General features: G+C 44.0%; 1 protein-coding gene across 2 annotated transcripts in view; it reads left to right on the plus strand.

Moving 5' to 3' along the window:
- The first annotated feature begins 222 nt into the window (after positions 1 to 222).
- Positions 223 to 15,310, plus strand: part of ZC3H7A (zinc finger CCCH-type containing 7A) — a 34,673-nt gene continuing 19,585 nt past the window's right edge. For both annotated transcript variants that reach the window (XR_009224126.1, XM_058570037.1), the window contains exons 1-4: positions 223 to 301; positions 10,910 to 11,011; positions 12,126 to 12,165; positions 14,130 to 14,327. Coding sequence is in view for 1 of the 2 variants with exons in the window: in XM_058570037.1 (XP_058426020.1) it covers positions 10,944 to 11,011; positions 12,126 to 12,165; positions 14,130 to 14,327 (306 nt within the window). In the remaining variant the exon portion in view is untranslated. The remainder of the gene's footprint in view (positions 302 to 10,909; positions 11,012 to 12,125; positions 12,166 to 14,129; positions 14,328 to 15,310) is intronic.

Here is a 15,310-nt window from a genome sequence, read left to right on the forward strand (position 1 = left end):
GCACGGCGGGCCCGGCTCGGGGGCTGCCCCGCAGCCCGCAGGCCCCGCGCCCGCGCCCGCCGCGCGGCCCGACGTGGCGCCGCCGCCCCCCGCGCCGACGCTGGCGGGCGCAGCCAATGGCGGCGGCTCCCGGGCGGCGGGCGCGGCCTCCCGCCGCCAGAGGGCGCCGCGCGGGCGCCGCGGAGCCGCCACCGCCGCCGGTCGCGGAGGGAAGCTGCGAGCGAGCGCCCAGGCCGCCGCCGCCGTCGCCCGCTCCCCCGTGCGCCGCTGTCCCCGCCGGCCGGCGCGGCCGTCCCCGCAGGTAGGTGGGCGCCGCCCGGGCCCGCGCGCCCCCGGCCCGGCCCGCGCCGCCCCTCCCCCGCCGGCGCCCCCGCCCCGCGCGCGCCCGCCGCCGCCTCGTGCTCGCGCGGCCGTTAACGGACGCGGGGGGAGGGGCGGCGCGGGCCGGGCCAGCACGGAGGGGCCCGGGCGGGGGGCGCCGCCACCAAGGGCGCGGGCCGGGGCGGGCGGGGCCGGCGGGGCGGGCGGGCGGGCCGGGGTCCCCTCCCCTCCCCTCGGGCGCCGGGGCGCGTCTCCGCCGAGGGGGCGAGGAGGGCTGCCGCCCCTCCCCCCGGTGCCGGCCTGCGCCTCCGCTCCAGGGCGCGTCCCCGCTGGGCGTCTCGCTCGGGGAGCCCTGTTCCCCCTGTCTGTGTCCGCTCTGGTGGTCGCGGGTCCCCCAATTCTGTGTCTGGGGTTGGGGGGCCGGGAAGGATGCGCGGGGTGCCTGGCTCGTGTGTTTGGGGTTAATCCCTGTCGTTTTGGCGCGGGGCGCCCCTCCGGGACGCGCGGCGAGCGGTTTCCTGCCCTCGTCGTGGATGCGGACGCCGCCGGGTTTCAGCTTTCCTTTCCCCACCCTTGAAGAGTGAAGACCTGTCAGTTCCCATTAGCGTGAATTTCCTGCCGCGCACGGTCATCGCAGGGGTGTGGTCAGCCTGGAAAGCGCTGCCTGGGCCCGCGAGGCTGCGCCTGCGCCCTGATTGGGGGACTTTATCGGGAGTTGGGTGTTTTTCCCGTCCCCCCAAGATTTAGGAATGAAAGAAGGTACCGTGTTAGGTATTTAAAGACCGAGGATCTGCTTAAGCTAGACCCGCGCTGCCCAGGAAGGCGGCTACTGGCCACATGGACTGTTGGGCACTTGGAATGCGGCTAGACCGAATTGAGATGTGCTTCCGGAGTGAAAGAGACACACCCGACTTTAGACACTTAGTATGGAAAAAAAAAAAGAGTAAACTGTCCCATTTGTAATTTTTTATGCTTAGAAAATACGTGTTGAGATGATAATATTTTGAACATGTTGGGTTAGCTGAAATATATTCATAAGATCAATCTCACTGATTTCTTTTTACTTTTGTTAACGTGGCTACTTGAAAATTTTAAATTAGGTATGTGGCTGGTATATTTCTGTTGGACAGTGCTCAAATAGAGCGTCTGAATTGAATGGGGGCAGGGTGGCTGAGAAGCTGTGCCATCTGCTTATCTGTTCCTGCTTATCTGATGGCATGTGGCCTCCTGTCCCCTAGGCTCTCAAGGAACCCCCCCCCCCCCCCCCGCCTTCCTTCTCACCCTCAGCTGGACTGAACTCTTGAGCTGATTGCATAGTGAAGATCTTGTCCTGATTTCCAGAATAATTCAAGTTAACTGACAGAATTTTCTCCCTCTATCTGCTGTGTACTGGAGTCTGTAAATACTCCTGTAAGATTCGACTCAGAATCAGATCATGAGTTATTGTGGCTGAATATTTTCAGCATTGGTGTGTGTGTTCTGCAAAGAGTATGTTAATTTTCAGGGGCTCTGCCAGCTAAGTGAACTGGAAAGCTTATTGCTTCCTCCGAGTTACTGTGACTTTTGCCTGGGGACTCCTCCACCCTGACCTACACCCTCTTCCCTTTGCATTCCTCAGATACTGTCAGTTTATGCCAATAAAAATGGTAGTTGTCAACCATATTGTCCCACAATTCGTAATTTTGATTGATTTTAAAACTAGCCGATTTGAGTGGGTTAAATTGGTGTTATAAGTGGGAGAGAATTAATTATTATAGAATCTCAACTGTAGGAATGGTGAGGTGACTGCTGGAAAGTTTTGAGCATTCCAGTAAAGGACGAGATAGAAACAAACGATGTCTGTACCCTGTTACCTTGGACACTGTAGAATGGGCTTTCTAGAGAAAGTATGAATGTGTGGAAATCTGTTTTCTAGATAATATCTCAAAGTGTTTTGTTTTAGTGAAAATGCTTTTTCTCCAGAATCTTAGGATTGGAAGTGAAATTTGGTTTCTCTAAAGTGTGAGGTGTTTATAAATCAAGAAAAAACTTGAGATAATATTTTTAGAAGGGAGAAATATTAAAATATGGATCCAGAAGTTTAAAAATTAATGCTTGTGATAATACATTTGTTTCAATTCACCAAAAAAAAGAGGTTTATTAAGTGAGGTGATTTCTTTAATGTAAAGAAGTGAGACTTGTCCTTACCAGATTTTGTCCCAACAAGAAATTTACATTTTTATTTTCTTATGAGTTTAGTAATGCATTGTTTAGTTAATTAATTAATTTGAATTGGTTAATTAATATCACAGACCTCGTGAAGCCTCAGGAACCATGTAATGGAACCAGCAAGAGAGAGGCAGAAATTTTCTATTTCACAAATAAAAAAATGGAACCTTTGGGGCTGGCCTGGTGGCGCAGCGGTTAAGTGCGCGCGCTCTGCTTCGGCGGCCGGGCGTTCGCAGGTTCGGATCCCCGGCTTGGACCGACGCATCGCTTGTCAAGCCATGCTGTGGCAGCGTCCCATATAAAGTAGAGAACGATGGGCACAGATGTTAGCCCAGGACCAATCTTCCTCAGCAAAAAAGAGGAGGATTGGTATTGGATGTTAGCTCAGGGCTGGTCTTCCTCACACACACAAAAAATGGAACCTTTGTATTTTATTAGAATACCTGAATTTGAAGCAAGCTATTAATCTGGCACCTTAGAAGACCTCATCTGCAGTCCTGGGCATGTCACTGACGGTCTGGGTGACCTTGGGCAAACTATTTGTTTTGAAGATTTCACATCTTTCTTGTTGATTCCTCCCATACAGAATTGGTGTAAGGGGTTAGATGGTCCCCAGGCCTTGACAGGGCTGGGCACTGTAGGAGGCACCCAGCACATGTTGTATGTGACAGTGGTTTCAAAATGAATAGCTCTTCTGGGGGGAGGGGCCTGGCAAAAGTATGAAATTACCTTCCTGATGTTGTTGAGCACAGCCCCCGTCATGAGGTTTTCATTGTCAGTAAAAGGGAAAACCTGTCTCATAAAGTATCCAGTAGGAGAGTCATTGTTTCAAGAAGGTGGTAGAACATCTATAATAATGTTTCACTGCCTGGGCTTGCAGTCTCTGAGGGTTGCGTTGTATCCACACACTTTTGTAAGTGTTACCGGAGTGAGCTCGCACACTGCAAGACAGGGTTGACAGTAATGTTACTTTAAGTACTTTTTATTTATTTATTTATGCCGTTATGCAGAGAGACTTGAGTCTGAGGATAGAATTTAATGCAGGATGGTAATTAATTATTTTTCACTTGACACTGAGGAATACCTTTTTAGGAAAAAATACAAGCACTGTACCACATTCCCTGGGCACTTTCTCTGGTCCTGTGTTAGTTTATCTTGTATGCAAGGCTGTTGAATATTTATTCTTTGTACCTAAACATATTATGTTGGGGTGGAGCATATTTCCATGCAAAGATTTCCCCCGAGGTGGTATCTTGACTCTCTTTGTCGACTGTGTTCCTGTGGAAACCCTGTGCTTTGTCTAAGTTGCTTTAAATGATGTCCCTTGAACACGTCACTGTGCGCATGCGTGTGTTCAGGGGCGCGTGTTTATTCAGTTCCCCTTGAGTGGCTTTAAAGTGCCCACCTGTCAGTCAGAGCTGTATTTGTCCTTCGGAGCCCAGCCCAGGGCCGACTTAGACATGTTCGCCCTCCTCCAGGCGTCACTGGCACTTACAGCGCAGAATAGCACTGTGGATAAGAGTTTAGGCTCAGAGCCACCTGTCTGGCTCTGAAATCTGGCTTGGCCACTTCCTAGCTGTGTGATCCTGGCCTGCTTGCGTCACTTTTCTGTGCTTCAGTTCCTCATAGTACCTCTCTCTTAAGATTATTATGAGGATTAAATGATTTATTCAGTGTAAAGCACTGAGAACAATGCTTGGCATCCAGTAAAAGCATTAAGTGTTAGCTATTATTTCTCTCTCTACAATATTTTGCAAAGTTGTCATGGAAGGCTGAAATCTCGTGGATAAGAATACATTGTCTAGTTACTAGCATTGTATTAGACTTTAGTGTAGTGCGTTTCACCTCACAGGCACTGAGTAAATACTTAAGGAATTATAATGAAGATCCAGGGTACCTTTCATCCTTACATAAAACTTCAGAATGGGTAACAAATTTAAAATCAGCTGATTCCAAAAGGATGATGTTCCAGCTTGCAAGAGTTTAGTTAATTTAATGAAATTCATATGTAATTGAATTTCTTGCTTTAATAATTTTATTTATTTATTTTTTCCCCCAAAGCCCCAGTAGATAGTTGTATGTCATAGCTGCACATCCTTCTAGCTGCTGTATGTGGGACACGGCCCCAGCATGGCCGTAGAAGCGGCGCGTCGGTGCGCGCCCGGGATCCGAACCCAGGCCGCCAGCAGCAGAGCGCACACACCTAACCGCTAAGCCACGGGCTGGCCCTGGATTTCTTGCTTTAAAATGTGCTGTTGAAAGTTCCGCCCCCTCCCCATGTCCATTTCATTTCATTTCAGAAGAGGGGTCTCTGTGTTGCTTTTCACCTGTTGACGTTCAATGAAACCTATCCCGTACTACTTTGGAGGCCTTGATGGTTTCTGGTTTTTCTCTCTGTCCCTGTCTCTAGTTGATTCCCACTGTATTGATTTACTCCCCACCTTGTTCCCCTGAAGAGTTGCAGGCGAAGTCCACCACAGCCAGCTCGCTGTGTCCAGTCATTTCCTCTCGGGCGCCCCCCCCCCCTTGGTCATGCTTGCCTTTTTGTGAACAGTTGTACCAGGTTTTAACTCTCAAGCCTCTGAACTTTGTATGAAGCATTTTCTTCATTCATTCAAGTATTTGTTGACCTGGACTCAGATATCGTAATACAATCAGGACTAAGAAAGACAGGGTACCTTTTGAAGTGAATAATGGGGTGAGAGTGGGATGTGCTGATAATTTAGGGTAAGGGAAGTCCTCTAAAAGTGACATTTAAGCCAAGACTCTGGGATGAAAGGAGCCAGCTCTGTGCGGATCTTGAAAGTTTGTTATGGGCAGAGGGAGGAGCAGGCACAGTGGTCCAGGAGCACGGAGCCCTTGACTCATTCTGGGAACCCACAGAAGGCCAGTGAGTGAATCTGGGTGAGGGTGGCATCACAAGAAACAATCTAGATTTTATTTAAGTTCCTAGGGAAGCCATTGAAGGAATTTAGGCAGGGGTGTAATAACCAACTTGTGTTGTTATAAGAGCGTTCCTTTTAGTTTAGTGTGGGAAATGGGTGGAGGAGGGCCGTGGGGAGGACAGAGAGCTAAGAGCAGAGGCAAGAAAGGAGGATGTTGCGACAGTGACCTAAGAGATGGTGTGAGTCGGGCCACCGGGCTGGGGGTGGCTGAGGGGCTCATGGGAGTGGTCAGGTTTGGGGTGTCCTGCACATATTTTGACAGTATCAAAGGGGCTTTGTCAGTGGATTGACTGGATGTGGAAGGTGAGAGAGAGAAGAGGGTAATGCCAAGTTTCTGGTTTGAGCAACTGGGCAGAAGGTGGTTTCCTTACTGAAAAAGTAAGATTGGGCCAAGGGTTACGATTGGGAGGGGGGCATGGGATCAGGGGCATTCAAGTTAGAAATGCTGATAAAAGTCACAAACAGACCGAGAATTTTGTGTTTGATAGAAGTGGCCTTACACATACCAGTGTAGGACAGATGGCCTTTTTGTAAATGATGTTTGGGCAACTGGGAGGCTATTTGGGAGGGAAGTATATATCTCTTTACATCACTCCTTACAGTAAACTGGTGGATCTGATTTAAAAAAAAGTTTTTTAATGAAACAATAAGAGTACTAGAAGAAAACATGGAGAATGGTTTTATAATCTCAGAATGGTGAAGGTATTTCTGAGGATGTCAAAATCCAGAAGCCATAAAAGAAAATATTGATAAATTCAGCTACTTAAAAATAAAACTTCTGCCGTCAAAAAGTACCATAACTAAAATCAAAAGATTGACACCAAATTGGGGAAAATATTAATATCACAAATATCACAATACTTTTCTCAACATATAAAAAGCTTCCATAAATAAGAAAAGCTCAACCTGGAAAAAAAAAATGGGTAAAGGATATGAGCAAATGATTCACAGAGAAGGAAGTACAGATGGCTCTTAAATCTGAAGAGATGTTCCACCTTCCTAATGACAGAAAGACTGAAACAAAACCCACCACATTGTCACACTTATTTCTTACCTCCCTGGGTGGCAGAGATGAAAACGTTTGATAATTCCTTGGTGCAGGGGTGAAAGAGGAACCCTCATGCACTGTGGGTGGGCACGGCTGTTTGGTGTAACTTGGCGATAGCTGGCCAAATAAACAAATGCATATACCTTTTATCCTACGGAAATTCTTTAAAGATATTCGTATATGAAATGTCCTGTGTACCTGGTGAACTTTAAAGATTGGAAGCAACCAAAATGTCCATCACTAGGGGCCTGGTGAGATGATGGTATAACCATATCACGGGTCCCGGTACACGGTTGTTAAAAGATAAAGCAGCAGCTTTGTGTGTACTGATATGGAATGACCTCCAACATTAGGTACCGTGTGAAAAAAGCAAGGGACAGAACATGTTAGGAGCCCCGGTTTGTATAAAAAATAACATATGCACAGGTTATTTTTAACTTTTTATTTTGAAATAAGTATAGACTCACAGGAAAATGCAAAAGTAGTATATAGAGTCCCAGGAACCCTTCATGCACTTCCCCCAGTGGTGCCATGCTATATAACTGTAGTGCAGTGTCAAAGCCAGGAAATTGACACTAGTGTCATACTGTTAGCCAAACTACAGACCTTATTCAGTTTCCACCAGTTTTAACACGCACTCGTGTGTGTGTGTGTGTGTGTATGTATGTGTATCTGTGCAGTTTTAGCCCATGCATAGATTCATGTAACCATCACCACAATCAAGATGCAGAATTGTTCCACAGAAATATCTTTGTCAGAGCACATAAGAGACTGGTAACAATGGTTAGCTGCCCTCAGGAAGGGCAAATGGGTGGCTGAGTGACGTGGTTGCGAAGGAGACGTTCCTTCTCACTGTCATAATATTAAAATACTACTTTTAAAACAGTTTGTGATGTCTATAAGACATCTGAATAGAACCATCACATAGACAGAGGATATTGAGCTCTGCCTGGGGTTGGACATGGGAGTTGTCCCGGCCCTGGATGAGGGTGGTTAACATCTGGGCAGTGCAGGAGGTCCCTGAGGGGAGAGTGTGGCCGGGAGAGAGAAGGGGGTCTGATGAAGCCCCAGGGCTCTCACGTTTAGAGGTTAGCTGGAGATGGAGCCCCGTTTTCAAGAAAGGAGTGGACACCTGTCCCATGCTGCTGAGTTTGAGTAAGAAAAGCGGCTGTCTGATTAACTTGATTGAATTCTTCATTTTAAAATTGAGGCCAGATTTTAACTGGATCCAGAAATAAGACAATGTATAAAGCATATATCTTTTTCTTTCTTTCTTTCAAAACTGGGGTAGAGGAGATTTATTTCACAGGTAAAACTAACCTATGGCGAAAAAAAAATCAGAACAGTGGTTGCCTGGGGTGGGGGTGGGGACAGGGATTGGCTGGGGAAGGGGCATTGAGGGAACTTTCTGGAGTGACACTAATGGTCTGTATCTCATTAGGAGCTGGGGTTACCTGAGTGTATCATGTGTCAAAACTTGCCTTAACATTTGTGCATTTTACCTTAAAAAACTGTAAACAAATATTGAACTCTAGGTAATGATATGTAAGCTGAAGTGTTTAGTCGTGAATTGATGTCTGCAACTCACTTTGCAATGTACCAAAATAATGTGGATTGTTGGAAGGACAGGAGGATGGGCAGATGGATAAAGATGGGCAGATGTGATAAATACAGCAAAATATTAATCGTAGAATGTACAGCAGGCAGTATATAGGTATATGGTGTTCACTGAAAAATTTTAACTTTACTGTGTGTGTAAAAATTTTCATAATAAAATTTTGGGGAAAATACTACAGAAATGCACTGTCACATTATATTTAAATATCACCTGATATGATGTCCCCAAATCTTTAAACATGTGAAGGAGGCGGGTATTTCAAGCTGTTAAAAGAGTCTGCGTCTTATTTCCTCTTAATCACTTACTTGAGTTGTCAGCTCTTTGCTATCTGCCCTTTGTCCATTAGAGGTGGAGGTTCAAGGTTTTCTAGCACTTTCTGGGAAAATAGCTCTAAGGCTCTTAACTTGGTGGATTATCATTACCCAGGAGCCCCCTTCTTAGCCTACAGATTTACTTTTAAGGGAACCTCGAAGTAATTCCGCACCCCCTGCAAAGAGGTTGGGAGAAAGATGTGTCACTTATCAGAGAGAGGGACTGGTTCTTGCTGTTGGCATTCTTTTCCCTTGTCCCCTCCTTCCAGCCTGACTGCCGTCCACTCCCCCCCCCCCCCCCCCCCCCCCGCAAAGTGCTTCTCTGGGGGCCTTTGAGCTCTGCACTTCTGACTGAATCGGCCCTGCTTTAAATAAACTAGGAAAAAGGCTTGGTCGTCCCTTAAGTCATCTTTCCAAGGAAGGGCTCAGAGGCTGCATAGACTTTTTTTAATACTTTAATTTTTTCCCCCAGAGGTAATTCATTTACAAAAATGAATTAAAAAAAAAAAAAAGCTTTAAAGATATGCACTGAAAAGACACTGTCTCACCCTGTCCCAGCCCCCAGTTTTCTGTGACTGCTAGAGTTTTCCATGTTTCCCTCTTGAGCTGTTTCATATATATACAAGCAAATGTGAATATATAGTCCCCCTCCCCCTCCTTTTTTTTTAACAAAACAGGGTCATATTGTGGACACTAGCACCTCGCCTCTTTTTAAAATTTTCCCCAGCACAGTTTACTCGCCCATTTCCTTTTGATAGATATTGAAAATCTTAATTTTCAATCTTTTTTCTCTTACAAATAGTGCCTCCTTAAATAACTTTGTATATACAAGTTTGAATTTAAAAATTTTTTATTATGGAAACGGTCAGACATGTACAAGAGCAGAATGAACCCTGATGTGCCTCCCCACCATCCAGTGGGACCGTTTCCTTGCTTTGGGTGCGCGCGTTGCATTGCCACCCATTCATCCCCCTTTAAGCTAGACTGTCTTAAAGGCAAATTCCAGAAATAATGCCATTTTACTTCAGTGTCATGGGCTTTTTAGATGTTTTATTTTGGAAAATTTCAAACACGTACAAGATAGAAAGAATCTCTGTACTTATCAGCAGTTATCAGCACCCTGCTGTTTTCATCCACACGCCCTACCCTCACCCCTGTTTTTTAGTTGCTGGAGTATTTTAAAGCAAATTCCAGATATCATATCCTTTCACATGTAAACACTTCAGTAAAGTACCAACTTTTAGGTACAAGATCAAAATATTTAGAACTGACAGTATTTAAAAGACAAAAAAAAATGCACACCAGTCACCAACCTTTGGGGCATTCTAACCTCTGTCCTCCCCCGACAGTTTGAAAGAGGTAGATTTAAAAATAAAACTACAGATGGTAAGCAATAATGAAACTAAAAATTTCAGCTATGTGCTTGAAACATGGGTGTGCCTTCCTCATCTGTCACGTGGGCCCAAATACATGATTTATGTGATAAGATGTCTTCTTAGGGTTAGATCTTGGTGGTTCTCATCCCGGGGTGGTTGTGGCCCCTACCCCCCACCCCCCCAGGGGACATTTAACAATATCTGGAGACATTTTTGTTTGTCACAACTGAGGGAGGTGATGCTCCTTGCATCTAGTGGGTGGAGGCCGCTAACTTCCTACAGTGCGCAGAGCAGCTCCCCAGAATAAAGAATTATCTGGCCCACACTGCTGAGGTTGAGAAACCCTAGTTTAGGAGGTTGGGAGATGGTGTTTTATCACAGATCTCTTCCCTGTGGTTCTCTTGTAGCTTGCTGGGAACTGGGAAATGAACATTGATTAGTGGGGGAGGATACCAACAGCACTGACATGTGTTGACATTTGCCACTGTTACCTTGAAGGCAAACACTTACCTTCTAGAAAATTCCAATGGAAGTAACTTCATTTAGGTGACTTATTCTATCAGTTGTATCAACAAGGATTAGTTCAGAAGTTTGTGTGACAAAATATGTATAAGGTTTAGCCTCTGCTCACAAGGAAGTCAGGCTCCCGCGGAGGCAAGCGGATGTGAGCCCTTTTTACTTCTGGAGAGTTTCCAGAAGCAAAACAAGGCCGAGACTGTTCTGGTGGCAGCTTACGTGTGCATATAGACAGGGAAGCAACAAAACCTGTGGTTGAAGGAGGGAAGAGAAGAGGGGGAAGAGAGGAATGACTTTTTCGTGGGGTTTATTTAGGAGGAGCGTACAAAATCTCATGGCTGTTCAGCCTAGAGGAGTGTGGAAACCGTCTGCTTGTGTGTGCTGGGCAGCAGGGACCTCACAGATCAGTCAGACTGGGGTCCTGGTGTCGAGGACCCTGGAGTCAAGTCAGCAGGGATGAACGTGTCCACAACTAAGTGTGTGACAAGACCTCAAATTATGGGTGTTTTAATTGGGGTCCAGGAGCCCTGGTGCCTTATGTAATTTCGTACCTTGTTTCTTTCCAGATTGCTCATTTAGAAAGTGAATGTGTGGGATAACATGTCCAGTGTGTCCGAGGAAAGAAGAAAAAGGCAGCAGAACATTAAGGAAGGACTGCAGTTTATACAGTAAGAGCTGAATTCATACCTTGTGTTCTTGTCACATAGGAATTCTTTTTTATGTGGCTATACATTTTGCAGAGATCGAGATCTTTAGTTTGTTTAATAAGTCCTGTTAGTTCAGGTTAGAAACTAGATATTTTTGTTCCAGCAATAATTTTTGCTCTTGTACATTTGATTCTTTGTTTTCTGAAGTGGATCTTACTGAGACTGATTTTTATGGCTAAAATCCTTTAGTATCCCTGAAAATGTTAGCCTGAGGAATTTGAACCTAATCTTATAAGAACACTTCTGATGAATGAAAAGTGACTGAAAATGAACATCTGTCAGCACATAGGGCTTTTGTGATCAAACATTTCTATTAAGAAGCTTGGTTTCTAACTGGCCTTATTTTTTTTAATTGAAGTATTGACATGTAACATTATGTAAGTTTCAGGTGTACAACATACTGATTGGATATTTATAAACATTACGAAATGATCATCACGATGAGTCTAGTTACCATCTGTCCCCCTATAAAGTTGTTACAATATTATTGACTATATTCCTTATGCTGTATATTATATCCCCATGGCTTATTTATTTTGTAACTGGAATTTTGTACCGCTTAATCCCCTTCACCTATTTTGCCCGACCCCCTACCTGCCACCCCTCTGGCAATCACCAGTTCTCTGTATCTGTGAGTCTGTTTCTGTCTAACTGGCCCCCTTGAAGCATGTCAGTGTTGAGAAGCCTTGGCTTAGGTGGACATGTCCAGGCAGAAGGCCTCTTTGTTCTTCCCAAAAAGGAGACATTCTTCTCTGTACCATAGTAAATTGGATCAAATAGTGTTCGTGGTTCTGTACTATTTTTAAACTTTTTTGGCACTTGAAGAACTAGGCCTTCTTTTAGTAGAAATAGATTTGAAAGAAAAATTTACTTAAGAAAATACAAGGGAATAGTTTTAGATTTTTTTTCGTGACCGTAGTTATATGTGAGTAATGATAATAAAGGAGAAGTAAATCTTTAAAATGTGCTTTGAACCAGTGACAAGCTAATAGAACCTCACTTTTAAGGTGACTTCTATATGAACAAATCCTGATAGGAGGCTGATAATTAAAATTAATTTGTTTCTTCTCCTTAGGTCACCGCTGTCATATCCAGGAACACAGGAACAATATGCGGTAATGACTCTGGGAAGGTCTGCTTGGAAGCCCTGCCAGTGGCTTGTGAACTATAGTATATAGCAGGGGTTGGCAAACTAGAGCCTTGTGGGCAAATCTGGCCCGTCGTCTGTTTTTGTAAATAAAGTTTTATTGGAATACAGCCATGCCCATTTGTTGATGTGTTATCTGTGGCTGCTTTCACGGCGTATGGTGGTTCAGACAGAGACCATATGGCCCACAAAGCCTAAAATATTTACTGTCTGGGCATTTACAATCAAAGTTTGCTGACCCTTAAGTATAGAACATTGTTTTTTTTTTTTGATGTATTTGGACAGTCGTCCTATATTTTCTTTCCTCTATTAATGTAGTTTTGAGTTAATTTATCTTTTCAGCCCTTTGAAAATTACTTTTAGGCTACCTCTCATTGCATTGAAAATAGTTGGAATAGAATATGTTGAGAAGGAGAGTGCAGAGTATCTTCTATTTTTATTTAGGAGAAGAGAAGTTCTAACAGTTGTAAAGAGTGGATAATAAGAGGGAGGAGCTAGTGCTGAATCTGTTAGTTAGAAGCTAACTGGTTAGAAAGCCCAGGTCACTGGGTCTTGGACTCAGGTCCTCAGCTCTACAGACTATTAGTTCACCTGTGGGTTTGTGTCTCTGAGGGTTTTGATGCTCCTACATGTCACTTCTTTCTCTCTGCCTCTCTCCCTCCCTCTCCTTTCTTTCAGTCTCTTCTTCCCTCTTCCTTCGCTCACTCTCTCTAAAAAGATGTAGAATCATAAAGTATTAAGCTAGAGATCGCTTGGAATAGTCCTTTCATTTTACAATTCATTTTACAATCCTTTCCTTTTATAAATGTGGAACTGGGGTCCAAAGAGGTTCAGTGGCATGTCACAGGTCACCTCAATTAAAGGTTGATCTGTCCAGTTTTCTTTAATACTTTTGTCAGCTTAGACATGAATTCATAAAATGAAACAGAGTTGAATACTTACCTGATCTTGTGATAGGAAAAGACTAATTTTAAAATATTAAAGCAATGATAGCAATCATGAAGGAAACTTAAGAACTTTTGTACATACCAAAAAAATGTGTATAATTTTCTTGATTAGAGAAAGGTCTAATATCTCCTCCCCCTAAATCAGTAAATGACCTGAGCTAACATTTACGAAAGAAGAAATACAAATGGTCCATAAAAATGTGGGAAAGTTCAACCTTGCTGGTAATTAGACATGCAAATAAAAAGGACACTGTTTTTCACCTAGAAATTGGTAGAGATTCTATGTGTGCACACGCACGAGTGCATGTGCTCACATGTGTGCACATACTATCCAGTGTTGGTGGGCATGCTGTGAAGCAAAGCACTTGTTAATGCCTTTTTGGAAGGACGTTTAGAAATGTTAGTCAGAAGCCTTAAAATATTTGTTCTCTTTGACCTAAAGTTCCACTGGTAGGAATTTATCCCAGGCACAGAGTTGGAGATGTGAGCAAATATTTACAAGGTGCTTTTGCATGTTTCTTCATGATGAGATACTGAATTTTCTCTTGAAAAAGCAAGCAAGATGAAAACCCAAGCTGAGACAGCAGTGACTTGGCCTGGATCTCACAGTTTCCTACAACAGTGCTTGTCACTCTGTCAGATAATTTCCTCTGAAGTTTCAAGTACAAAAATTAAAGTTTAGGGGCCGGCCCTGTGGCGTAGCGGTTAAGTACGTGTGCTCTACTGCTGGCGGCCCGAGTTCAGATCCCGGGCGCACATCAGTGTACCGCTTGTCAGGCCATGCTGTGGCAGCGTCCCATATAAAGTGGAGGAAGATGAGCACGGATGTTAGCTCAGGGCCAGTCTTCCTCAGCAAAAAGAGGAGGAATGGCATGGATGTTAGCTCAGGGCTGATCTTCCTCACCAAAAAAAAAAAAAATTAAAGTTTACTCATACCCCGATTTGTTCCATAGAGTACTTCAAGTGCTAACTTTCCTTTTTTTAGGTATATTTACGGGCTCTGGTGAGAAATCTTTTTAATGAAGGAAATGATGTTTATCGGGAATGTGATTGGAATGGCTCGCTAAGCCAATACACGGAAGCTTTGAATATAGCTGATTATGCAAAGTCTGAAGAAATTTTAATCCCTAAAGAAATAATTGAAAAACTACATATAAATCGTATTGCTTGCTATTCTAATATGGTGAGTTGTGATTTTTAAAACAATGTTTCTAGAGAGAAAAAATGTTTTCAGTAACATAGTCTATTAATAAAAGTCAGTTTCCTGATTTCAGTTTTTAAGAAAGACATATTAGCTGCTTTTAGAGTGGCCAGAAGCTTTCAAAAATCAGCTTTGGATAAATATTTAGGGATTTTTAAAAAAAGTTTATTTCTTAGTTACTGGTCTTTGGAGATTCCCATTTGAGTATGGCTTTTGGGAGTGTGTCTGCTTATTAAAAAACATCAGGGGCTGGCCCAGTTCCGTAGTGGTTAAGTTCGCGCACTCCGCTTCAGCGGCCCAGGATTTGTAGGTTCGGATCCCGGGCGTGGACCTACATACCTCTCATCAAGCCATGCTGTGACAGTGTCCCCCATACAAAATAGAGGAAGATGGGCAACAGATGTTAGCTCAGGCTGACATCTGTTGCCCATCTTCCTCACCAAAAAAATAAAAATAAAAATTAAAAAAGTCAGCCTAGGAAGAAACAGGTTTTGACAGGTGAGTGCATCTATCAGGTATCTCTGTTGGCAGTCTGCTGCTGAGTCAAGCTTCAGTTAGTTCTCTTAGGAGGTTTTTTAATTAGCCTTCAAAACAGTAATTAGCCTTCAAAAGGATTAACACAAGCTTTTCACATTTCAAAGCTTAAAAAGCAATATTTTGATGTGCTTATAATTTTCACCATGGACGTTCAGTAACATTTAAGCGTGAATTTTAGAAAGGAGTCCTTGTTGTCACCTAGGTCTTTGCTAATGAGCATTCACTGATGATTGTTTTCTGTAGTGTGTTCATCATCAACTAGCTGGTTGGGAGTTATGTTTCCATTTGGCATTTAATGAGCTCCAAAAAGGGGGAACTACGGAGAGGAGGCGAGTAGGACAGGGAGTGACACCTGAGGACGTCAGCCATGTCTGGAAAGTTTTCTTTTGTGAACATCTGAGGCCTTTATGGCCAAATGTTAACATCTG

The sequence above is a fragment of the Diceros bicornis genome, chromosome 26 (genome assembly GCF_020826845.1).
Source record: "Diceros bicornis minor isolate mBicDic1 chromosome 26, mDicBic1.mat.cur, whole genome shotgun sequence".
Classification (NCBI taxonomy): domain Eukaryota; kingdom Metazoa; phylum Chordata; class Mammalia; order Perissodactyla; family Rhinocerotidae; genus Diceros; species Diceros bicornis.